Here is a 26,819-nt window from a genome sequence, read left to right as displayed (position 1 = left end):
CCTGCCATTCACAGGCGGCGCATCCCTTCCGCGATAAAACCCCAAAAACAGCCCCAAAGTTCCCGAATCCCCCGGGCAGGAGCTCCCAGAGTTCTCTGCTGCACCCCGACCTTTAACTCTTTCCCTTCCTCCTAAAAAAAAAAAAAAAAATAAAATCCTAAAAATAAATAAAACCCTAAAATTCCCAAATCCATCGGTCAGGAGATCCCAGGCACCTCAGCCACTTTTAACTCTTTCCCCACCTCCTAAAATCCTAAACCCGACCCCAAAATTCCCAAATCCGTCGGTGAGGAGATTCCGGAGTTCTCAGTGTAGCTCAGCCAACTTCAACCATTTCCCTTCCTCCTAAAAAATTCTAAATCCAGCCCTAGAAATCCCAAATCCATCCCGGACACCTCAGCCACCTTTAACTCTTTCCCCTCCTCCTAAAAACCCTAAACCCGACCCCAGAATTCCCAAATCCTTTTCTCAGCGGGTCCCGGAGTTCTCTGCCGCACCAGAAATTATTTTCCGTCCTCCTAAAAATCCTAAATCCAACCCCAAAATTTCCAAATCCATCGGTCAGGAGATCCCAGGCACCTCAGCCACCTTTAACCATTTCCCCTTCTCCTTAAAACCCCAAACCCCGCCCCAAAATCCCTAAAAGCCTTTTCGGGAGATCCCAGACACTTCAGTCCCAGGGATCATTTCCCCGCCTCCTAAAAAAAACCCTAAAACCAGCCCCAAACTCAAATCCTGCTCTCAGGAGCTCCCAGAGTTCTCTGCTGCGCCTTAACCTTTAACTCTTTCTCCTAAAAATCCTAAATCCAACCCCAAAAGTTCCCAAGTCCTTCAGGAGTTCCCATACACCTCAGCCACCTTTAACCATTTACCTTCCTCCTAAAAAATCCTAAATCCAACCCTAAAACTCCCAAATCCATCCCTCAGGAGATCCCACACACTTCAACCCCAGGAACTCTTTCCTCACCTCCTAAAAAAATCCTAAAACCGACCCCAAACCCACAAATCCCTCTGTCAGGCGGTTCTCTGTGCGCCTCAGCCACCTTTAACCATTTCCCTTTCTCCTAAAATCCCTAAATCCGACTCCAAAATTCCTAAAACTTTTTAAGGAGACCCCGGACACCTCAGCCACCTTTAACTCCTTCTGTTTCCCTAAAAACCCTAAATCCGACTCCAAAATTCCCAAATCCATCCCTCGGGAGATCCCAAAGTTCTCTGTGCGCCTCAGCCACCTTTAACCATTTCCCTTCCCCCTAAAAAATCCCAAATGCAACCCTAAAATTCCTAAAACCTTTTCAGGAGATCCCAGACGCCACAGCCCCAGGAACCCGTTCCGCTCCTCCCAAAAAAACCCTAAAAACAACCCCAAGCTCCCAAATCCTTCTCTCAGGAGCTCCCAGAGTTCTCTGCCCCACCTTTAACTCTTTCTCCTCCTCCTAAAAAACCTCAGACCCAACCCCAAAGTTCCTAAAACCTTTTAAGGAGACCCCAGACACCTCAGCCGACTTTAACCATTTCCCTTTCTCCTAAAAACTCTTAAATCCAGCCCTAAAAATCCCAAATCCATCGGTCAGGAAATTCCAGGCACCTCAGCCTTAGGAACTCTTTCCGCTCCTCCTAAAAACCCTAAACCTTGCCCCAAAATTCCCAAATCCATCCCTCAGGAGATCCCGGAGTTCTCTGTGCAGCTCAGCCACCTTTAACCATTTCTCATCCTCCTAAAAATCCTAAATCCAACTCAAAAATTCCTAAAACTTTTTTAAGGAGACCCCAGACACCTCAGCCACCTTTAACTCCTTCCATTTCCTTAAAAACCCTAAATCCGACTCCAAAATTCCCAAATCCATCCCTCAGGAGATCCCAAAGTTCTCTGTGCGCCTCAGCCACCTTTAACCATTTCCCTTCCCCCTAAAAAATCCTAAAACAGCCCCAAGCTCCCAAATCCTTCTCTCAGGAGCTCCCGGAGTTCTCTGCCCCAGCTTTAACTCTTTCTCCTCCTCCTAAAAAACCTCAGACCCAACCCCAAAGTTCCTAAAACCTTTTAAGGAGACCCCAGACACCTCAGCCACCTTGAACTCCTTCCCTTCTTCCTAAAAAATCCTAAATCCAATCCTAAAACACCCAAATCCATTCCTCAGGAGATCCCAGGCACCTCAGCCCCAGGAACTCTTTCCGCTCCTCCTAAAATCCTTAAATCCAACCCCAAACCCACAAATCCATCCCTCAGGAGATCCCAGAGTTCTCTGCTCCCGCTCAGCCACCTTTAACTCTTACCCTCCCTCCTAAAAATCCTAAATCCGACTCCAAAACCCCCAAATTTGTCCCTCAGGATATCCCAGACACCTCAGCCATCTTTAACTCTTTCCCCTCCTCCTAAAATCCCTGAATCCAACCCCAAACCCACAAATCCATCCCTCAGGAGCTCCCGGAGTTCCCTGCTGCACCTCAGCCGCTCTTCACTCCTTCTCCTCCTCCTAAAAAATCCCAAATCCAACCCCAAAATTCCCAAACCCTTTTAAGGAGACTCCAGACACCTCAGCCCCAGAAACCATTTCCCCTCCTCCTAAAAAAATCCTAAATCCAACCCCAAGATTCCCAATTTTTATGCCTTGCAAGTCCAGAATTCCAGGATTTTCATGTTCCTGGAAAACGGGGGATGTGGAGCTGCGATCCCAAAACCCAATCCCGCTCTTTTTCACCGCGACAGCGCAAACCTTTCCCTAAAGGGTGAGGGAGGGATTGGAAAACAAATCCCGAGGAAAAAAAAAACAGGATCAGCAGTGGGAATTTCCTTTGTGGAGCTGTTGGAAACCAGGACAGAATTCCAGGGTTAACTCCAGAAAATTCCCTTTCAGGAAAATCCTGTTGGGATGAGCAGGAGGATTTAGGGAAGAGTGGGATGGGATGGAATGGGCCGGGAGAGGCTGGAATTCCATGGGAATTCCCAGGGCTGTTCCCCCACCTGGCTGCCGCTGGAATTTCTCCAGGAGGTTCCAGAACCGGTCGGGCTCGACCGTCAGGTCCCAGGAATATTTTATTCCCAGGGAATTCTCAGCCCTTGGATCAGGACCAAGGGTTTGTCCCTTCCTTTGGAGGGTTCCAGGCTGGATTCGTCCCGTTCCAGCTTTTCCAAGGGCGTTGTCCAAACATTCCTTGAGTTCCGTCACCACCGGGATGGTTTTTCCTGTGGCCTCAGGGGTTGGTGGCCTTGGAATGACCTTTCCATCCACATCCAACCTTTCCATCCACATCCACCCTTCAGAACCTTTCCCAACCCTTCCCAACCTTCCCATCCGTATCCAACCTTTCCCATCCACATCCAATTTTTGGATATGGAGAAGAGACAGAAGAGATGAAGTCTTGGAATTGGCTGCTCTGGAGAACCTTCGGAGGTGCCTTCCATGCCAAACATTCCAGGACTTTTTTCCTGTGGCCACACATGAGCTGGTGGCCTTGGAGTGACCTTCCCATCCCCATCCAGCCTTACTCATCCACATCCAACCTTTCCCAACTTTTCCATCCCTATCCAACCTTTCCCAGTCAGCTCAAACCTTTGGATATGGAGTGGAGACAGGAGAGACGAGGTTTCGGAATTGGTTGCTCTGGAGAACCTTTGGGTCCCTTCCATCCCAAACATTCCAGGACTTTTCTCCTGTGGCCACACAAGTTGGTGGCCTTGGAGTGACCTTTTCATCCCTAACCAGCGTTTCCCAACCTTCCCATCCACATCCAACCTTTCCCATCCACATCCAACTTTTGAATATGGAGGAGAGACAGAAGAGATGAAGTTTCAGAATTGGTTGCTGTGGAGAACCTGCAGAGGTCCCTTCCATGCCAAACATTCCAAGACTTTTTTCCTGTGGCCACAAGAGTTGGTGGCCTTGGAGTGACCTTCCCATCCCCATCCAGCCTTACTCATCCACATCCAGCCTTTCCCAACTTTTCTATCCCTATCCAATCTTTCCCACTCAGCTCCAGCCTTTGGATATGGAGGAGAGACAGGAGAGACAAAGTTTTGGAATTGGTTGCTCTGGAGAACCTTTGGAGGTCCCTTCCATCCCAAACATTCCAGGACTTTTTTCCTGTGGCCACACAAGTTGGTGGCCTTGGAGTGACCTTTTCATCCCTAACCAGCGTTTCCCAACCTTCCCATCCCTATCCAACCTTTCCCATCCACATCCAACTTTTGAATATGGAGGAGAGACAGAAGAGATGAAGTTTCGGAATCGGTTGCTCTGGAGAACCTGCAGAGGTCCCTTCCATGCCAAACATTCCAGGACTTTTTTCCTGTGGCCACAAGAGTTGGTGGCCTTGGAGTGACCTTCCCATCCCTATCCAACCTTTCCTATCCACATCCAACCTTTCCCAACTTTTCTATCCCTATCCAACCTTTCCCACTCAGCTCCAGCCTTTGGATATGGAGTGGAGACAGGAGAGACAAAGTTTTGGAATTGGTTGCTCTGGAGAACCTTTGGAGGTCCCTTCCATCCCAAACATTCCAGGACTTTTTTCCTTTTTACCTCACAAGTTGGTGGCCTTGGAGTGACCTTCCCATCCCTATCCAACCCTTCCCATCCACATCCAACCTTTGGATATGGAGTGGAGACAGGAGAGACGAGGTTTCAGAATTGGTTGCTCTGGAGAACCTTTGGGTCCCTTCCATCCCAAACATTCCAGGACTTTTTTCCTGTGGCCACAAGAGTTGGTGGCCTTGGAGTGACCTTCCCATCCCTATCCAACCTTTCCCATCCACCTCCAACCTTTCCCATCCACCTCCAACCTTTCCCAACCTTCCCATCCCTATCCAGCCTTTCCCAACCTTTCCATCCCTATCCAGCCTTTCCCAGCCTTTCCCATCCCTATCCAGCCTTTCCCATCCCTATCCAGCCTTTCCCATCCCTATCCAACCTTTCCCAACCTTTCCGTCCCTATCCAGCCTTTCCCAACCTTTCCATCCCTATCCAGCCTTTCCCAGCCTTTCCCATCCCTATCCAGCCTTTCCCATCCCTATCCAACCTTTCCCAACCTTTCCGTCCCTATCCAGCCTTTCCCAACCTTTCCATCCCTATCCAGCCTTTCCCGTCCCTATCCAGCCTTTCCCATCCCTATCCAACCTTTCCCAACCTTTCCATCCCTATCCAGCCTTTCCCAGCCCCATGGGGACAGCCTGGCCCTGTCCCACTGGGCCTGGACGCCACCTCCAAAGGTGAGGGACATCCACCATGATCCACATTCCCAACATTCCTTCCAGCTCAGGGATCTGGGGGAATATTTATCCCACTGTTCTGTTCCGTTCCTGATGTTCCATCCGATTTAGGGGTTTGGGGAATAATTATCCCACTGTTGCATCCCATTCCCAACATTCCATAGGAACCGGCAAGGATCTGGGAATATTTATCCCTCCATTATATCCCGTTCCCAACATTCCTTCCAATGTAGGGATTTAGGGAATATTTATCCCACTATTGGGATGTATATCCCAATATACATCCCATTCCCAACATTCCATCGGGACGGGCAGGGATTTGGGAACATTTATCTCCTTTTCCCAACTTTCCATCCGACTCAGAAATTTTGGGAATATTTATCCCACTGTTCTATCCCATTCCAAACATTCCATAGGAACCAGCAGGGATCCAGCAGGGATTTGGGAATATTTATCCCATTACCAATGCTCCATCCTTGTCCAGGATTTGGGAATATTTATCCTATTCCCAATGTTCAATCACACTCATGGATTTGGGAATATTTATCCCATTTCCAGTGTTCCGTCCAACTCCGGCAATTTGGGAATATTTATCCCATTCCTGATGCTGCATCCATCTCAAGGATTTGGGAATATTTATCCCATTCCCAATGCTCCATCCGTGTCCAGGATTTGGGAATATTTATCCCATTCCCAGTGTTCCATCCATGTCCAGGATCTGGGAATATTTGTAGGAAACGAGGCACAATTCCCATGGATCAGCATTTTCCCAAATTCCCAGCTCCCCATCTTCCCTTGCACCTTCGGATCCCTTCCTAACGCTCCAGAACATCGGCACAGACATTCCCAAATCCCAAAATTCCCGAGCTGGAACCCCTTGATCCCCACAAAATCCCACAGGAACAATTCCAGAGGCATCTCCGGGAGCCAAAAATTCCCTTTTACCTCGGGATCAGCCAGGATCCGGATTCATGGGAACGGGGATTCGGCTCTGGCTCCTTTCCAGCCCCAATTCCAAAGGGAAGGAGGCGAAATTCTTGGAATTCTTTTCTCTCAAGGTGCAGCGCAACATTCCCGGTCTCCATGGAAACCTCGGGCGCTGGAAAATTCCATCGGCTGCAACCCGAGCCGGGAAGGGCTCGGGGAGGATTTAAAGGGAAACGGCACCAAATTCCCGAAGATTTCCCGAATTCCCGAGATTCCTGGGTTTTCCCGGATTTTCCCCGTATTTAATAAAATTAAATAAGAAAATAAAATAAATTAAAATAAATTAAAATTTTAAAATGAAATACAACAAAATTTAATAAAATAATTTAAAGTAAAATTAAAACAAAAGTTTAAAACAAAAATGAAATCTAATTAAAATTTTAAAAAATTAATTTTTGTTTTGCCTCATTGTTGAAATAAAAAATAGAATCAAATCAATTAAAAATGGAATTAAAAGTAAAATAAAATTTAAAGGATAAATAAAAGTTAAAATAATTACATAGAAAGAAAAACAACAATGAAATGAAATGGAAATGAAATAAAATTAAGGAAAAGTTAATAAAAAATAAAGCAAGAATTAAATGAACAAAAATTAAAGTAAAAAAATTAAAGAATTAAAAATTTAAAAATAAAGTTTAAGATAAAATAAATTAAAAGAAAAATATAGAAAAATGTAATAAAAATTAAATAAGAACAGATAAAACAAAATAAAAATTGAATAAATAAAAAAAGAAAAATTAAATAAAAAATATTAAATACGTTAGAAATTTTAAAAATTAAAAATGAAAATAAAAATAAAGTTTAAGATAAATTAAAATAAAAATAGAGGAAAAAATAAAAACTGAATAATTAAAAATAAGAAAAAGTATAAAATAATTTTTAAAAATTAAAATCTATGAAAAAAAATTAGTTTTTAAAAAATAAAATAAATATAAATAAATAAAATTGAAATATGATAAAATTGAAAATAAAACCTCTGGGAATAAAAGGAATGACCTGGAATTCCCATCCCAGACTTCCCAGAGTTGATATTCCAGCACCTGGAATGGATTCCCGGAAAAATTCCAACTTTCATTTCCAGACCTCTGGGAATAAAAGGATGGAAGTTGGAATTCCCAACTGATGGAGAGGAATGACCTGGAATTCCCATCCCAGAATTCCCCGTTGATATTCCAAGGACCTGGAATGGATTCCCAGAAAATTCCCTGAACCAGATCCCAGGATTTCCATAACCTCTTCCCGAAGGATAAAATTCCATTCCCCAAAGCTCTGGGAATAAAAGGAAGGAGCTGAAATTCCCAACTTGTGGATGGGAATGACCTGGAATTCTCATCCCAGAATTCCCAGAGTTGATATTCCAGCACCTGGAATGGATCTCTGAACCAGATCCCGGATTTCCACAGCATTTTCCAGCATTTCATTCCCAAAGCCAAGGGAATGAAAGGATGGAAGTTGGAATTCCCAAGTGACGGATGGGAATGACCTGGAATTCCCATCCCAGAATTCCCAGAGTTGATATTCCAGCACCTGGAGTGAATTCCCAGAAAATCCTCTTATCCACATCCCGGGGTTTTCTTCCCCAAACTTCTGGGAATAAAAGCAAGGAGCTGAAATTCCCATCCCAGAATTCCCATTGGTATTCCAGCACATGGAATGCGTTCCCAGAAAATTCCCTGAACCAGATATACCAGATTTCCACAGAGTTTCCCAGAATTCCCAAAGCCCTGGGAATAAAAGGAAGGAGCTGAAATTCCCAACTCATCGATGAGACACCAGGAATGACCTGGAATTCCCATCCCAGAACTCCCAGATTCGATATTCCGAGCCCATGGGATTCATTCCCAGAAAATTCCCTGAACCACATCCCGGGATTTCCATAACCTCTTCCAAAAGGATAAAATTCCATCCCCAGAGTCCTGGGAATGAAAGGATTGAAGTTGGAATTCCCAGCTCATGGAAGGGAATGACCTGGAATTCCCATCCCAGAATTCCCAGAGTTTAAACTCCCAGCACCTGGAGTGAATTCCCAGAAAATTCTCTCATCCACATCCCGGGAATTTCCATTCCCAAAGCTCCAGGAATAAAAGCAAGGAGCTGAAATTCCCATCCCAGAATTCCCATTGATATTCCGAGCCCATAGGATGCATTCCCAAAAAACCCCCTGAACCAGATCCTGGAGTTTCCATTCCCAAAGTTCCGGGAATCAAATGGACGGACCTGCAATTCCCAACTGATGGATGAGACACCGGGAATGACCCGGAATTCCCATCCCGGAATTCCTGGAGTTTATACCCAGAAAATTCTCTCATCCAGATCCCGGATTTCCACAAAAGTCCATTCCCATTCTCCTTCATTCTGGGAATAAAAGGACGGAACTGGAATTCCCAACTCATGGACAAGGAAGGAGGAATAATTTGGAATTGCCATCCCAGAATTCCCACAATTTATACTCCAAGCCCATGGGATGCATTCCCAGAAAATCTCCTCTGAACCAGATCCCAGGATTTCTGTTCCCAAAGCTCTGGGAATAAAAGGATGAAGCTGGAATTCCCATCCCAGAATTCCCAGATTTGACATTCCAGCACTTGGAATGAATTCCCCAAAAAAATCTTCTTATCCACATCCCAAATTCCCACGGTGTTTTCCAAACGGAGAACTTCTGGAATTCCACTTTGTTGTGGATTTGGGAATTCCAGCTCCCCACGGATTGGCCAGGCCCAGAATTCCCAAACCTCTGGAAATTCAGGATTTCCCCACATTTGATCCCTTTTGCTTCCAGAGGGAATTTTTTAACCAAACCCCAAAATCCTGGGAAATCCTCAAGATCTCCCGGAGTTTTATCCCGATTTTTTGGAAGCCAGGAAATTTGGAAAATGCGGGAAAATAAAGGAGGAGAGAGCGGGAGAGGGACAAGGAAAATCTTGGATGCAGGAGCCTCATTCCAAAAAAAAAAAAGAAATTCGCTGGAAAAGCAGCTCGGGGAAGAATTCCTTAAAATCTTGGAGCGAGCCCCAGCCTGGAATTCCAGAGGAAATTCGGGAAGCGGGAATTCCCTGTCTCGCTGCTGCCACCGCGTGGCTCTTCCCGCATCCCGAATTCCCAAAGATTTCCCCGGGAAAATTCCCCCAAATCCAAAGATTCTGAATTCCTGGAATGTTCCTGGGCTGCTCCGTGATTAAACCTTGGAGCTGCTGGAATTTCCCTTCCCCATGGGAATGGTTTGATCCCGGAATTCTGTGGGATTCCCTAAAAATGTTGGGATGCACCTGGATCCTTTCTTGTGCCGCCTGAAATCCCCAAATCCCGGAAATTCTGAAATCAAGGAAGGTTTTGTGGGATTTTGGGATGGAATTCCCAGAGAAGCTGGAATATCCCTGGAATATCCCGTGGGATCCCACAGGAGCTGCTGCTGCTCATGGAATGGGATGAGCTTTAAACCCCAAAAAATTCAGGAATTCCGCAAAATGCAGGGGCAGGAACGCATCCCTGAAACCCCAGAATTCCAAACGTCCGGCTTGGCTTCAATCCCAGGGATTTGGGGTTTTTTGGGTTTTTTTTAAGGAAAAAAAAAAAATCAAGAATTTCACACCCAAAAGCAACAGGGTTTGGGAAAAAAAACTGAAAAAAACCACCAAAAACTGGGAAAAAATGGGGGAAAATAGGGGGGAAAACTTGGGAAAAAAAAACTGGGAAAAAAAAGGGAAAAAAAAAATGAAAAAAAAAACTGGGAAAAAATGGGGGAAAAATAGGGGAAAAACTTGAAAAAAAAAAAAAGTGGGAAAAAAAAAGGGAAAAAAACCTGAAAAAAAAAACTGGGAAAAAATGGGGGAAAATAGGGGAAAAAATCTGAAAAAAAAAAAACTGGGAAAAAATGGGGGAAAATAGGGGGAAAACTTGACAAAAAAACTGGGAAAAAAAGGGAAAAAAAACTGAAAAAAATGGGGGAAAATAGGGGGGAAAACTTGAAAAAAAAAAACTGGGAAAAAAAAACGACTGGAAAAAACCTGGGGGAAAGGAAGGAAGGGAAAAACCAGAAAAATCCCCCCAAACTGGGAAAAAAAAACTGGGAAAAAAACCTTAAAAAAAGAAAAGACTGGGAAGAAAAAAAATGGGGGGAAAAAAGGGGAAAAAAAAACTTAAAAAAAGAAAACACTGGGAAAAAACAACTGGAAAAAAAACTGGGAGGGGAGGAAAAGGGGGCTGGAAAACCTGAAAAAAAAATCTGGGAGAAAAAAACATTGGGGAAAAAAACCCCACAAAACCAAAAAACCAAACCGAACAAAGCAAAACAAACCAAAACACTGGGAAAAAAAAAGAAGAAGAAAAATCCCCAAAAGAACACCTAGAAAATCCTGCGGGGAAAAAAAATGGAAAAAATCCTGGAAAGAAAAAAGCTGGGAAAAAACCTGGAAAAAAAAAACTGGGGGGAAAACCTAGAAAAAAAACTGGAAAAAAAAAATGGAAAAAATCTAAAAAACAGCTGGGGAAAAAAAACTGGAAAAAATACTGGGACAAAAAAATGGGGGGAAAAAATGGGGGAAAAAGAAAAAGAAATTGGGGAAAAAGAAAATTGGAAAAAAACCCTGGCAAAAAAAAAAAAAAAGCCTGGAAAAAACCAGCAACAAAAAACCTGGGGAAAAAAAAAAGGAAAAAAAAAAACCGGAAAAATCTGGAAAAAAAACCCACAAAAAAAACAAAACCACCAAAAAAACCCCAAACCAACAAACAAAAAATAAATTAAAAAAAAAAAAAAACAACTGAGGGGAAAAAAACTGGGAAAAACCTGAAAAAAATCTAAAAAACACCTGCGGGGGAAAAAATAAAAGAAAATAATACTGGGACAAAAGAAAAGTGGGGGAAAAGAAAACCTTGGGGGAGGGAAAAAAGAAACTGGGAAAAAGAAAATTGGAAAAAAAACCCTGGCAAGAAAAAAGCCTGGAAAAAACCTGCGACAAAAAAACTTGGGGAAAAAAAAAAAAAAAAAGGAAAAAAAACCCGGAAAAATCTGGGAAAAAAAAAAAAAAAAAAAAAAAACCAACAAAAAAAAAAACCAAACCAACAAACAAAAAATACCAAAAAAAAAAAAAAAACTGAAGGGAAAAAAACTGGGAAAAAACTGAAAAAAATCTAAAAAACACCTGAGGAAAAAAAATGGAAAATAATACTGGGACAAAAGAAAAGTAGGAAAAAGAAAACCTTGGGGGAGGGAAAAAAGAAACTGGGAAAAAGAAAATTGGAAAAAAACCCTGGCAAGAAAAAAGCCTGGAAAAAACCTGCGACAAAAAACCTGGGGAAAAAAAAAAAAAAAAAGGAAAAAAAAACCCGGAAAAATCTGGAAAAAAAAAAAAAAAAACAAACACAAAAAAACCCAAAAAAAACCAAAAAAAAACCAAAAAAAAAACCCCAAACCAACAAACAAAAAATACAAAAAAAAAAAAAAACTGAGGGGAAAAACCTGGGAAAAAACCTGAAAAAAATCTAAAAAACACCTGCGGGGGAAAAAAAAAATGGAAAATAATACTGGGACAAAAGAAAAGTAGGAAAAAGAAAACCTTGGGGGAGGGAAAAAAGAAACTGGGAAAAAGAAAAAACTGGGAAAAAAACCCAGAAAAAAAACCCAGTAATGCCTTGGAGCAGCGGGAATCAGGAATTCGTCCCCTTGGAGCAGCGGGAATCGGGAATTCCTCCCCTCGGAGCGGCGGGAATCGGGAATTCCGCCCCTCGGAGCGGCGGGAATCGGGAATTCCTCCCCTCGGAGCGGCGGGAATCGGGAATTCCGCCCCTTGGAGCGGCGGGAATCGGGAATTCCTCCCCTCGGAGCAGCGGGAATCGGGAATTCCGCCCCTTGGAGCGGCGGGAAGCGCTCCCGGTGCTCCCGATCCCCCCTCCCGGGGCTCCGTCATCGACACCGCCTCATTAATTTAATTAATTAATTAACGGCTTCCAGCGCTGCTCCGCTCGGAGGACGCCGCTGGAAAAACCAGGCCGGGACTTTTCCCGAGATCCCAAAAAATTCCAGGCTCGGCAGGAGGGGGGAAAATCCCGGGAGGAGAAGAGAAGAAGAGAAGATGGCGTGGGATCCAAGCTGGGAATTTTTGGGATTTTCCTGCCTCGTCCTGCTCCGATCCCGACTTTCCCTGGCGCAGCTGATCGAGGTGAGGAAAAAAATCCCGCTGGAAAAGTGGGAATGAGGGCCGGGAATGGGGGATTTCCCTGGAAAACAACCAGCCGGGAATTTAAGGTGGATCCAAGGAGGGTTTTTTGGGAATTTTTGCTGCTTCCTGAAAGGCTGGGTTGGGAATTTCGGGTTAGAATCGCGGGTTTTTCCCGGTTTTCCAATGATTTGAGGAGCGGGGCAAAAACGATCCCACAAATTCTATTCCTGATGGATGCTCCCGTGAAAGATTTGGAAAATTTTGGGAATATTTGGGATGGATTTTCCTTCTCCCACCTTCCCTCGTTCCCAGTAATCCTGGATTTCATGGAATTGTGGGATTTCATGGAATTCCTGCCCCTCCACAGGACCTTTTCCCTGAGGATGACTCTGCATTCCCTAATTGATGGAAAACCTGGGAATTATCTGGGAGGGGAGAGCAGCTCCTGAGCCCTGGCTGCAATTCCAGAGGGAAATTCCTGCCTGGAACACAAATCCCAGCTCCCAAAAACTTTCACTTTCCCCTCTGGATCCTTTTCCCTGCTCCACCTGGGAATTCCTGCAGCAGAATCTGCCTGCGATTTTTGGGATTAGAAAATTCCAGCAATTTCCCGGGATTTCAAACTTCTCATCTTTTCCATATTTTTTTTTTTTTCCCAAGGATTTCCAGCCTCTCATCCATTCTCCTGATTTTTTACAGGATTTCCGGCCTCTCATCACTCCCTTCCCATTTTTTCCCAGAATTTCAAACCTCTCATCCCTTTCCCACATTTTTCCCGGATCTCCAGTCTCTCATCCTTTCCCTTATCCTGGTTTTTTTCCAGGATTTCCCTTTCCACATTTTCCCCAGGATTTCCAGCCTCCTCTCCCTCCCTTTCCCATTTTTCCCCCACAATTTCCAACCTCTCACCCCTGCCCTTATCCTGATTTTATTCCAGGATTTCCCTTTCCCGATTTTTCCCAGAATTTCAAACTTCTCATCCCCATCCTTGTCCATATTTTTTCCAGGATTTCTGACCTCTTCTCCCTCCTTTCCCATTTTTTTCCAGGATTTCCCTTTCCTGATTTTTCCCAGGATTTCCAGCCTCTCATCTCTCTCCCTTTCCCATATTTTTTCCCAGGATTTCTGGCCTCTCCTCCTTCCTCTTGTCCTGAGTTTTTTCCATGATTTCCCTTTCCCATTTTTCCCAGGATTTCAATACTCTCACCCCTGCCCTTATCCTGATTTTTTCCCAGGATTTCCCTTTCCCATATTTTTCCCAGGATTTCCAGCCTCTCATCTTTTCCCTTTTCCTGATTTTTTTCCCAGGATTTCCAGCCCCTCATTCCCAACCAAATCCCTGCTTTTCCCCCATCCCATCCTACCTGAGCATTCCATGAATCCAGGAATCCTCTCCAAGGCCAGGCTGCTGCTCCAGGAAGAATTCCAGGTTTTCTGAGCTGTCCAACCATTCCCAAGGGGAGAAATGAGGCAGAACTTCCCCTGACAGTGCAGAATTCCCAAATTATCCTTCCCTGAATCCCAAGGACGACCCAGCCAGCCGGAAAATTTCCCATTTTATTCCAGACGATTCCCAGAAAACAAAAATGAAACATCCAAGCCCCAAAAATCGGGATAAACAGCGAGAATTCCTGGATCTGCTTTGTTTATTCCAGGTTTGTTTTTTTTTTTTTTTCCTGGAAAAGCAAAAGCTCTGTGAGGAGTTTATTCCTGGAAATAATTGGATAATGGAATTACCCTGAAAAATTCGATTCCGGCTCAGCCAGGCTGGAGCAAACAGAGGAGGAAGAAAAAGCTGGAGAGGAAAATAATCCTGGCAGCTGGAAAAATTCCCAAAAAACCCCAAAAATAAGGAAAAATAAAGGGGAAAAAAGGCAGGGGGATATCTGAGAATGAGACAAAAATCCCTTCAGATCTTGGATTTGATTGAGGAAAACTTGTCCGGCTCCCAGGCCTTTGGATAAATTCCCAGAGCTGGAAGTTCTCCCAAAATTTGGGAAGAGAATCAGAAAATCCTGGGATGGGTCAAAATCCCCAAATCCCAGGATTAGCCCTTAAATCCCAAAAAATCCCTAAATCCCAGGATGAGCCCATGATCCCAAAAGTCCTTCCCTGCTCCTGATCCCAGAGGTCAGCAAACAATGGGATATTGAGGGATTTCCCTGGGAATTGGATCCCGGATCTGAGCCAGTCCTGGAGGATAAGTTTGGAATAATCCTTTATTCCCAGTTTGGGATAAAATTCCTGGAGGGATTTCTCAGGAATTCCACTTCTCAAAAAATCAGGATTTTTTTTTGGGCACTGGGTGTATTCCAGCTGTTTTTAAGCTGCTGTTCCAAGATCTTCCCTAAAAATCCCCTGGAATATTTTGTAGGATTTCCGTCCTTTAGGTTTAGGCTGAGTTTATCTTTCTGTTAAAAAATTCCACAACTTTTTATCCCAGAAATTCCTTGTGGTTCCATTCTGCTTCCTTCTGGATCCGCGGCTTTCCCACATCCCGGGGATGTGTTTCCATTAAAATTCATTGGGAAAAATGAATTTTTCCAGGAATTTCCTCATCCAGGCCCTCACTGGCGGAAATCCCAACCCTAAAAATCCGTTGGAAAACGGGAGAAAGGAATTCCAGAGCGAGCCAACGAATGGCCGGGAAAAGGAGATTCCTTAAAAATCCCTGCAACATTCCCAAATCCTTGAGGCCTCCCCATTTCCCGCGCCCTCATCGCCTTCTGGAGTATTTTGTGGGAATTTTTCCGTCCTGATCTGCCTTTTCCCGCCGGATTTTCCCTGTGTTTTTTTTCCCAGGCCACCACGGCGCCGCCCAAGAAGAAGCCGGACCCGGTGACGTCGGAGACCGTGGTGATCTGGGGGCTGCGCCTCTGGCAGGTGGTCGGGATCTTCGCCCTCTTCGTCCTCTCCATCAGTGAGTCCCGCAATTCCCGGGAATTTTCCTCCGGAAGGCTCCCCAGGAGGGCGCTCTCTCTGGAATCCCGGGAACGCGCAAAAGGGGGGGATTCATTGGTGGGAATCGCCAGGGATTCGTCTCGGGAGCACCCGGAGATGTTCCAGGGATGGGAATCAGCTCCAGCACCCGCGTTCCTGCCCCGGTGCAGGATGGAGCCGGGAGCTATGGAATGGTTTGGGCTGGGAATCATGGAACCATTTGAGTTGGGAATCCTGGGATTCTTTGGGTTGGGAATCATGGAACCATTTGAGTTGGGAATCCTGGGATTCTTTGGGTTGGGAATCATGGAATGCTTCAGGTTAGGAATCATGGAATGTCAGGATGGGTCGGGATTTGTGGAATGCTTCAGTTTGGGAATTTTTGAATTCTTTGGGCTGGGAATCATGGAATGATTTGAGTTGGAAATCCTGGGATTCTTTGGGTTGGGAATCATGGAATGCTTCAGTTTGGGAATAATTGAATGATTTGGGTTGGGAATCCTGGAATGTGCTGGGTTGGCATTTGTGGAATGATTCAGGTTGGGAATCATGGAATGATTTGAGTTGGAGATCCTGGGGTTCTTTGGGTTGGGAATCCTGGAATGCTTCGGGTTAGGAATCCTGGAATGTGTTGGGTCAGGATTTGTGGAATGCTTCAGTTTGGGAATCATGAAATTCTTTGGGTTGGGAATCATGGAATGATTTGAGTTGGAGATCCTGGAATTCCTTGGGTTGGGAATCCTGGAATGCTTCATGTTAGGAATCCTGGAATGTGTTGGGTTGGCATTCATGGAATGATTCAGGTTGGGATTCCTGGGATTCTGTGGGTTGGGAATCATGGAATGCTCCAGGTTGGGAATTGTGGATTCTCTTCAGGTGTCCGGGAATTCGGGATTTCCTCTGGGCTGGAATTCCCCACTGAGTGTGGGAATTCCAGAGGGAGGTCCCAGCTCTAAACTGGAAATTCCCACCCGGAATCACTTTCCAAGAAAATTCCATCCCTGGGAGCGATCCCAAAATTTCCTGGATTCCTTTCAGGTTTCCAGGAATTTGGAAATTCAAGGAGGATTCCTGTGGGATGGAATTGAGAATTCCTGAGGGATTTCCCGGCTCCAAACAGGAGATTCCCTTCTGGAATCTCTTCCCAAGATAATTCCATCCCTGGGAGTGATCCCAAAATTTCCTGGATTCCCTTCAGGTGTCCAGGAGTTTGGGAATTCCTCTGGGCCGGAATTCCCAGCTGAGTGTGGGAATTCCGAAGGATTTCTTTCAGGTGTCTGGGAATTCAAGGAGAATTTCTGTGGGATGGAATTGAGAATTCCAGAGGGAATCCAAAATGGAGATTCCCACCTGGAATCTCTTTCCAAGGGAATTCCTTCCCTGGGAGTGATCCCGGAGCTTCCTGGATTCCCTTCAGGTGTCTGGAATTCGGGAATGCTGGAATTCCAGCTGGGAGTGGGAATTCCGGAGGGATTTCTCAGTGGGAATGCGGAGCAGGAATGGCCCAAGCTCCACCCCCATCCCTGCCGGGAATGGGATTTGGGATGGAGAAAATCCATGGAAAACAGGGAACTGGGAAATGGAGTGAAATGGGAAAATAGGGAATTAAAAAATATAAATAAATATAAAAATAGGGAACTAAAAATAGCAATAAATATTAAAGTATAAAATTAAAAAAAATAAAAATAAACAGAAAACCAGAAAATGTTAAAATACAATTAAATAAGAATGAGTAAATACATTATATTGCATTGCAGTGGATGAAATGTGAAAATTGGATATTAAACAATAGAAATAAATAGAAAGGTAAAAATGAAATTAGACATAAAATAGGAAATTAACAAATAGAAATAAATACAAAAATGTAACATTTTAAAACAGAATTCGTATAGAACTATAAAATTCAAAATAGAATTAAATATAAAACATAAATTAAAAAAAGGAAATAATTGTAAAACCAAAACTAAAACAAGAACCAAACATAGATCTAAATAAAATAGAAATACAGGAATTATGCTTTAAAGGTAATTGGATGGTTAATATGATTTTAATTCATATTATTGTATTACTTTATCAATGACCTATTAATTTTAAATAACAATTTTTATTCTTATAAAGTATTTGAGTTAATAAAATTATATTAATGGAATAACATATTTCTATGTTATAAATGATAATAATTTGATTGTAACTGTAGTTGTCACTAAAAGCTTTATTTTCACTGTTATTACAATAAATAAGGAAATAAAATGAACCAATTTAAATTAGATTTGCGGAAAAACATATTAATATTTAACACATATGTTTTATGTTACGAAGAATAATTTCTATAACATTATAATTAATAAGAAATATAATTTTATTAATTGTTCTAATAATATTAATATTAACTTATTAAATATCCAATAAATACGTTTATATTAACGTTAATATTAATAAAATTAAACTAAATAAACCAAATAAATCCAGGAATCTGATCCGAGTGTGGATTCTACCTCCCGGCACATCCCACAAGGCGGCACCATCCCATAAAGAACGGGGGAAATTCCGAATTCCAGGTTTCCCCACTCCCAGGAACTCTCCCAGATTCCCGTGGTTCCTGCTCCCATTCCCAGTAACCAGCCCAAATCCTCATTTCCCGTTCCCGGCAACTCACCCAGAATTCCACATTTCCCACTCTCATTCCCAGTTAAATCCTCCTTTCTCCCTCTCCGTTCCCAGCAAATCCCTCAGATTCCCGTGTTTCCCATTCCCAGTAACTCACCCGGAATTCCACATTTCCCATTCCAAATAACTCCCCCAGAATTCCGTATTTCCCCCTCCCATTCCCAGTTAATTTCTCGTTTCTCCCTCTCCATTCCCAATAATTCACCTGGAATTCCTTTTTTTCCCATTGCCATTCCCAGTTATCCCCAGAATTCCTTGTTTCCCACTCCCATTCCCAGGAACTCCCCCAGATTCCTGTGTTTCCTGCTCCCATTCCCAATAACCAACCCAAATCCTCATTTCCTATTCCCAGAAACTCACACAGAATTGCTTTTTTCCCATTGCCACTCCCACTTATCCTCAGAATTCCTCGTTTCCCTCTCCATTCCCAGTAACACCCCCAGAATTCCATGTTTCCCACTCCCAGTCCCAAGAACTCCCTCAGAATTCCTCACTTCCCTCTCCCAGGAACTCACAAAGAATTCCACATTTCCCTCTCCCATTCCCAGTGACTCACCCAGATTCCCGTGTTTCCTCCTCCCATTCCCAATATCCAACCCAAATCCTCATTTCCCTTTTCCAGGAGCTCACCCAGAACTCCACATTTCTCATTCCCAATGACCGATGCAAACTCTCGTTCCCATCTCCAATTCCCAGGAATTCCCCCCAGATCCTCAATTCCTGTTGCCATTCCTGGGAACTCACCCAGAATTCCATATTTCCCTCTCCCATTCCCAGTTAAATCCCGGTTTCTTCCTCTCCCATTCCCAGTACCTCACCCAGATTTCTTCATTTCTCCCTCCCAGTAACTGACCCAGAGTTCCACATTTCCCATTCCCAAAAACTTCCCGAGAATTCCCGGTCTTCCACATTTCCCACGCCCATTCCCAATTAAATCCTTGTTTCTCCCTGTCCATTCCCAGTAAATCAACCAGTCTCTCATTTCCCTCTCCCATTCCCAGGAACTCCCCCAATATTCCATGTTCTCCATTCCCAGGAACTCACCCAGAATTCCGTATTTCCCACTCCCATTCCCAGCAAACAATGCAAATCTTTGATCCCCTCTCCCATTCTCTGAAACTCACCCAGAATTCCACATTTCCCTCTCTCATTCCCACTTAAACCTTCATTTCTCCCTCACCATTCCTAGTACCTCACCCAGAATTCCACATTTCCCATTTCCAGTACCTCACACAGAATTCCATATTTCCCATTCCCAGTCCCAGTTAAATCCTTGTTTCTCCCTGTCTGTCCCCAGGAACTCACCTGGAATTCCTCTTTTCCCAATAACTCACCTAGAATTCCACATTTCCCCGTCCCTCACACTGAGTTCCACATTTCCCACTCCCAGCCCCTCACCTGGAATTCCACGTTCCCACATTTCTCGTTCCCAATAACTCACCCGGAATTCCACATTTCCCATTTCCAGTAACTCAGCCAGAATTCCACATTTCCCATTCCCAGTAACTCACCCGGAATTCCACATTTCCCACATTTCCCATTCCGAATAACTCACCTGGAATTCCACGTTTCCCATTCCCCGTAACTCACCCAGAATTCCACATTTCCCATTTCCAGTAACTCACCCAGAATTCCGCATTTCCCATTCCCAGTAACTCACCCGGAATTCCACATTTCCCATTCCCAGTAACTCACACGGAATTCCACGTTTCCCACATTTCCCATTCCCAATAACTCACCCGGAATTCCGCATTTCCCATTCCCAATAACTCACCCGGAATTCCACATTTCCCACATTTCCCATTCCCAATAACTCACCCGGAATTCCACGTTTCCCACATTTCCCGTTCCCAGTAACTCACCTGGAATTCCACGTTTCCCGCATTTCCCAGTAACTTGTCAGCTGAGATGGCCGGCACACCCAGAGTGTCCCCGTTCAGCTCCAGAAGGTTCCGCCCCGCTCACGGCGATCCCGCCTCGGGAGGCTCCGGGCCCCTGCGGCTCTCCAGCCCAGCCCTTTATCCCCTCCTGTTCACACCTTGCACCCGCGTGCCCCCTGCTCCCCCTCTGATTGGTCACTCCTGGGCACGCCCTCCATGGCTCAGCTCACCTGGGCACTCACTCCAGCCCCACGGCCAATCATCACAAACTCTGTGCCTGCAGAATTCCACATTTCCCATTCCCAGTGACTCACACAGAATTCCACATTTCCCGTTCCAAATTACGCACCCAGAATTCCATACTTCCCTCTCCCACTCCCAGTTAAATCCTTGTTTCTCCCTGTCCGTTCTCAGGAACTCACCCATACTCGCATTTCCCTCTCCTATTCCCAGTGACTCACCCAGAATTCCACATTTCCCATTCCAAATAACTCCCCCAGAATTCCATATTTCCCCCTCCCATTCCCAGTTAAATTCTCATTTCTCCCTCTCCATTCCCAATAACTCCCCCAGAATTCCTTTTTTCCCGTTGCCATTCCCAGTTATCCCCTGAATTCCTTGTTCTCCACTCCCCGTTCCCATTCCCAGCGACCAACACAAATCCTTGATCCCCTCTCCCATTCCCAGACTCAGAATTCCACATCTCCCATTCTGAATAACTCACCCAGAATTCCACATTTCCCACTCCCAATAACTCCCCCAGAATTCCAGGTTTCCCATTCCCAGTGACTCACCCAGATTCCCTTGTTTCCTGCTCCCATTCCCAATAACCAACCCAAATCCTCATTTCCCATTCCCAGAAACTCAACTGGAATTGCTCTTTTTCCATTGCCATTCTCAGTCATGCCCAGAATTCCTTATTTCTCTCTCCATTCCCAGGAACTCCCAGATTCCCGTGTTTCACACTCCCATTCCCAGGAACTCCCCCAGAATCTCTCACTTCTCTCTCTCTGAGTGACTCATCCTGAATTCCATGTTTTCCATTCCTAGGAACTAACCCAGAATTCCTCATTTCCCACTCCCATTCCCAATTAACTCCTTGTTTCTCCCTGTCCATTCCCAGGAACCTCACCCAGAATTCCATGTTTCCCATTCCCATTCCCATCCCTCACACAGAATTCCACATTTCCCGATCCCATTTCCAATTAATTCCTTGTTTCTCCCTATCCATTCCCAGGAACTCCCCCAAAATTCCTCTTTTCCCATTCCCATAACTCACCCAGAATTCCCTGTTTCCCATTCCCAGTCCCTCACCCAGAATTCCACGTTTCCCACTCCAATTCCCAGTTAATTCCGAATTTCTCCCTATCCATTCCCAGGAACTCCACCATAATTCCAAATTTCCCAATCCCAGTCCCTCACCCAGAATTCCACGTTTCCCATTCCCATCCCTCACCCAGGATTCCACGTTTCCCATTCCCATTCCCAATAACTCCCCCAGAATTCCACGTTTCCCATTCCCATTCCCGTCCCTCACCCAGGATTCCACGTTTCCCATTCCCAATAACTGACCCAGAATTCCACGTTTCCCATTCCCATCCCTCACCCAGAATTCCCAATAACTCCCCCAGGATTCCCCGTTTCCCATTCCCAATAACTCCCCCAGGACTCCCCGTTTCCCGTTTCCCGTCCCTCACCCGGCATTCCCGTTTCCCATATTCCCAGTTATCACCCTGTGCTGCATTTTCAAGTGCCGGATCCCGCGCACGCGGAAGGAGATCGAGGCGCGCTACGCCCAGCGCCAGGCGGCCAAAAACTACGCGGACAAACTGGAGACGGTGCCGCCCCTCGGGGAGCTCACCGAAATCCCCGGAGGTAATTCCCGCTTAATTTTTGGGGATTCTGGGAACACAAAGTTCCTCAATGAACTCAAGAGACATTCCCAGAGGTAATTCCCACTTTTTTTGGGAGGGATTGGGGCAGTGCAAATTCCCTCAATGAGCTCACCGACATTCCTGGAGGTAATTCCCACTTTTCTGGGGATTCTGGGAATGCAAAGTTCCTCAATGAGCTCACCAACATTCCTGGGGGCAATTCCCACTTTTCTGGGGGATCGGGGCAGTGCAAATTCCCTCAATGAGCTCACTGACATTCCTGGAGGTAATTCCCACTTTTTTTTTTGGGGGGGGGGGGGGGGATTTTGGCAGTGCTGAAGCCCTCAATGAGCTCACCAATATTCTTGGAGCTAATTCCCACTTTTTTGGGGGATTCTGGGAGCACGAAGTCCCGCAATGAGCTCGGCAACATCGGCAAAGCTGAGCGAATGTTTTGGGGGATTGGGGCAGTGCAAATTTCTCCCAGTGAGTAAAGAGATTTTCTCCGATTCAATTCCCGCTTTTTCTGGGATTCTGGGAGTGCAATGTTCCTCAATGAGCTCGCTCACATTCCTGGAAGTAATTCCCATTTTTTTTGGGGATTCTGGGAGTGCACAGTTCCTCAATGAGCTCGCTCACATTCCTGGAGGTAATTCCCACTTTTCTGGGGGATTGGGGCAGTGCAAATTCCCTCAATGAACTCAGAGACATTCCCAGAGGTTATTCCCACTTTTATGGAGCGGGGGATTCGGGCAGTGCAAATTCCCTCAATGAACTCACCAATATTCCCGGAGGTAATTCCCACTTTTTTTTGGGATTCTGGCAGTGCAAATACCCTCAGTGAACTCAGACACATTCCCAGAGGTAATTCCCATTTTTCTGGGGATTCTGACAGTGCCAAGTCCCTCAGTGAGCTCAGCAACATTCCCAGAGCTAATTCCCACTTTTTTGGGGGGATTGGGGCAGTGCAAATTCCCTCAATGAGCTCACTGACATTCCCCAGACGTAATTCCCACTTTTTTTGGGGGGATTCTGGGAGCACGAAGTCCCTCCTGTGGTGCCACCACCAAGTTCAACCCTCCCAGTGTGGACTCAGGACATTGGGATAAAATCCTTTGGATAAGAGGGAACTTTTCCCTCGGTTCGAGTCAGAATCATTCCTTCATTCCCAAATTAAGTTTGGAAAAGCTTCTCAAATCCGTCAAATCCTATTTTGAACGAAATCCCACTAAAAAATCCTGTGAAATTCCACATCTCCTGGTTTTTGGAACCCTTCCAGGGATGGTGATTCCAACACTTCCCAATCCTTAATCTCTCTTCCAATCAGGAATTTTTTTTCCCTAATTTTCAATCCAAACTTTTCCTGGGACAACTGGAGGCTGTATCCCCTTTTCCCATCAACTTCCATCTCTCACCCTCCTTGGTTAGAAGGAGAACTCCATGCTGAAAATTCCCAGTGGGAATCAATTTAATCTCAGGGCCTGCCCTTGGGCTGGGGAGCACCAATGGAGTGAAATTGGAGTGGTTGGAATCCCGCATTCCCGGTTTTCCCTGCTGGAATATTTCTCCTCCGCTGCTCTCACTCTCCTTTCCTGATTCCATAGGCTCTCCCGAAAATCTCCTCCCTCTCTCTGGCCATGGCCAGTCCAGACCTCTCCACTCCCTGCCTGTGCTGAAGGAAGAGGATGAGATGGTTCTCCAAGGAATTTAGGGAATTTCGGTTCCCAGCCGCCTGTGGCTTCTCTCTTCCAAGGGGATCCGTCAATCCTTGGATTTGCTGCTTCCCCACTCCTGGATTTTTCCTGTTTCCTCAACACCTTTCGATGCCTTTTTTCCTTCTCTCTTGTGTCTCTCCGGGAGATGTAATTCCATAAAAACGGCATTTCCAAAATTTGGGATGTGCTGCTTCAGTCCGTGGGAGAAGAGGCAGATCCCAGCACTGTAGGAATTCAGGAATTCCTTGGAGAAATTCAATCCTACAACAGCAAAATTCAGAATTACCGGTTGAACAATGGGAATTTGCACAAATCCCGGGATTTCAGAGGTGCCTGAAACTGGGAATTCCCAGCCCTCCCTCTGGAGCTGAATCCAATTCCATGAATAAATCCTTTTCCTTCCACCGAATCCTTGTCCTTCCAGTTAATCCTTAGGGGATGAGATGGTTCTCCAAGGAATTTTGGGAATTTCAATTCCTGGCCGCCTGTGGCTTCCCTTTTCCAAGGGGATCCATCAATCCTTGGATTTGCTGCTTCTCAGTTCCAAAAAAAACCTCACTGGGAGCAATCAGCTGGATGGGAAAGTCCCCAGTGGGAATGTTTTCCCTTTATCCCAGATTTCTAGCAGGGAGTTGGAATTTTGACAGTCCCTGGGTTGTTGAATCCACATCAATTCCTTTTCCTTTTTTTTTTCCTCTATCCTTGGAAACAGCTCAGGCTGCAGAAGAAAAAAAAGAGGAAGAAGTTCCCACTGTGTCCGGAAAAGTGGACAAGGCTCAGGGAAAGAAGGATGGATCCAAAGACTCCAAGAAAAAGGACGGGGAGAAAGAGCAGAAGGAAGAATCCAAGAAGGAAGGGAAGGACGGAGCCAAAAAAAAAGACAGAGAAAAGGGGGAGAAAGGGGAAAAAGGAGGAAAAGAGGAAAAAGGAGGGAAAGGAGAAAAGGGGGAAAAGGAGAAGGGGGAAAAGGGAAAGGACACAAACGATAAGAAACAAGGGAAAAAGGGAGAAAAAGACGGCGAAGCTGGAAAATCTGGAGGTGCCAAAACCGATGGAAAAGCCGGCGGGAATTCCAAAGCTCCGGCAAAGAAGAAGTGACATCCCGGAAGGACAGTGCTGGAATTTTTTTTGGGAATGCTCCAGCAAATTGCTGGGGGAGGAGCACTTGGAGCAGGATGTGCTTTTCCAGATATTCCTGTGGGAAGCTGTTGGATGCACGGATTTCTTCCCATTTGGAGGTGGAGCTGCCAGGATTCGTCTCTGTGAAGGAAAACTGGGAATTTGGTTGGATAATGAAGAAAAACATCTGGTGGGAATGGGATAGAACTGACCTGAAAGCTGGAATGGGAATGAGGACTTTGGATAAACACGGGAATGCTCAGGGATAAGGATCTGAACTAAAGGAGAATGGGATTCATCCCAAATTTCTTCTCCTGGAGAGGTTGGAGAAAGATTTCCTGGCACTCAGCACCTCCTCGTGGGGAATTTTAGGGATTATGTAAATTCCCAGAAAATTCCAAAGGATGGAATTCTCCAAGGCTTGGGTCCTTTGGATTCCAAGAGGGTTTTGGACACGTGGGAATTTTTCCTTCCTTTTCTGGTGCCTCTTTTCCTGGACTGCTGCAGGAAACGCCAGGAATTCCATCTTTTACAGGAGATTAATCCACACTTTCCCCATTTTTTGCTGAGGAAAGCCAGTTCTGAGACCAGGAATTCTGCTCCGCTTCCAGGTGGCTGCTATTCCCTCCCTTCCTGGGAATTCCTGAGGGGTGGATTTATCAGGGGTGGTGTTTTCCAGCTGTTTTGGGAATATTCCAGCAATTTCTGCCTTTAAATTTCCAGCTGGGGGGATTTAACTCCAGATATTTTTTTTGGGGGGGGGGATAGCCTGGAAAATCTTGGGATAATTGAAAGTCAGGATATCCTGGAACTGTCTCCTCCACAGGGAGAATTCCCTCCAGTCCCTTATCCCCAGGAATGGGATTTATTTTCTATTGAATCGATAGAAATGATCGATTTTCCTGCTGTTTTTTTCAACACAGATTTTTCAGTGCCAAGATATTTCCCACTTTTCCCTTATCCCGATTTTCCTTTCCCTTCTCTCCCACCCAACTCCTTCTGGTGGGAAATGAGCCTGGAAAAATGAAGGGAATTTCCCGTCTGAGCGAGGTTGCTCAGCTCCAAGAAGTCCCAAAATTCCAGAGCACCTGAAAAGGTGGAAAACTCCAGGAGAGACATTGGGAATGATGTCCAGAACCATGGAAATGTTTGGGGAGAGAATTATCCAGGGAAATCTGAAATTCCAGCTTTGGGAATTCTGCCCCTGGGCACAGAGGAGTCCAAATCTTGGAATGGCACTGATGGAAAAGTGGGAATATGGATACAAAGATTGGATTTCTTTGGAATTTCCATCCCAATCCCAAATTTTCAAGGCCCCGTTTAATCAGGAATCATGACAATAAAAAGGATTTTTCTGTTGGATTCAGGCTTTGCTCCCTGGGATCTGCTGGATCCGTGGGAATTTTGGGAAGGGATATTTGTGCCTTAAAAACTCCAGGATGGGATCCAGCTGGGATTGGGGCAGGAAAACTCGGACTCCCTGTCCTGCAGTTGGAATTGTACTGGAAATTTGGGATGTGGCTCCATTTGCAGAGGGATTTATTCCCAATCCAAAGGTTTCCAGGAGGAAAATCCGCTCCTTTTCTTTTCCATGGATTTCCTTCTCCCTCATCCAACTTCCATCCCCTGCCCATTAAAATAATCAAAAACCAAAATAAAATATTCATTGAGATTGGGGGGATCCTTTGAATCCACCTCGATCCCTTTTTTTCCAAGCAAATATTCCAGATCCTGTGGATCAGATCCGAAAGATTTGTGGGAATGTCTTACTGATTTTGAAAAAGGGATTTTCTGTTTAAAAAAATAGAATTTATCCTTTGGGAATAATTGGGTTTGGAATTACCAGGATTGGGATGAATGCAGGTAATTCACTCCTGGGACAAGGGAATCCATTCCTGGGATTTGGGAATCCATTTCTGGGATCAGGGAATCCGTTCCTAGAGTTTCCAGGGATCATCCTGCCCATAAAACTCGTCCCAATTCCTGAAGAGGAAACAGAAGGAAGAAATTCCCAGTCCTGATCCGATGTTTTCCCTGTTCCAGTGGGATCTGGAAGCCAGGAAGTGAAAAAAAAGGTGGAAAATTCCAGCCCGGAGCAATTCCAGCGCTTTGGGAGTTGCTTTTCCACCAGCAGATGGAGAAATTGCCTTGGAAAAGCCACAGCCACAGAAAGGAATTTTTAGTGGGAAATTAGATTTATTGTCCTGTATTTGGGTGGAAATGGAATTCCAGAAGCCAAAAGTTGCATTTAATTCCCAGAAACCCAGGGAATAATG

General features: G+C 45.0%; 2 protein-coding genes across 2 annotated transcripts in view; one reads left to right on the top strand and one right to left on the bottom strand.

The window, feature by feature from the left end:
• The window catches only part of ALS2CL (ALS2 C-terminal like), a 44,396-nt gene extending 38,117 nt beyond the window's left edge, over window positions 1-6,279 (bottom strand). Inside the window, exon 1 of the mRNA XM_036401422.2 lies at window positions 6,152-6,279. The gene's annotated coding sequence lies outside the window, so the exon portion shown is untranslated. The remainder of the gene's footprint in view (window positions 1-6,151) is intronic.
• A 5,905-nt stretch (window positions 6,280-12,184) lies between these two features.
• On the top strand, window positions 12,185-23,833 carry TMIE (transmembrane inner ear). The gene is made up of 4 exons (XM_036406757.1): window positions 12,185-12,348; window positions 15,151-15,268; window positions 21,561-21,710; window positions 23,314-23,833. Exons 1-4 carry the CDS (start codon window positions 12,262-12,264, stop codon window positions 23,418-23,420), a joined length of 462 nt encoding a protein of 153 aa, XP_036262650.1. The 5' UTR covers window positions 12,185-12,261; the 3' UTR covers window positions 23,421-23,833.
• Window positions 23,834-26,819: the final 2,986 nt, after the last annotated feature.

Source organism: Molothrus ater, chromosome 1 (genome assembly GCF_012460135.2).
Source record: "Molothrus ater isolate BHLD 08-10-18 breed brown headed cowbird chromosome 1, BPBGC_Mater_1.1, whole genome shotgun sequence".
Classification (NCBI taxonomy): domain Eukaryota; kingdom Metazoa; phylum Chordata; class Aves; order Passeriformes; family Icteridae; genus Molothrus; species Molothrus ater.
Note: the sequence above shows the minus strand (reverse complement) of the source record. Positions and strands in the feature narration are given on the sequence as shown.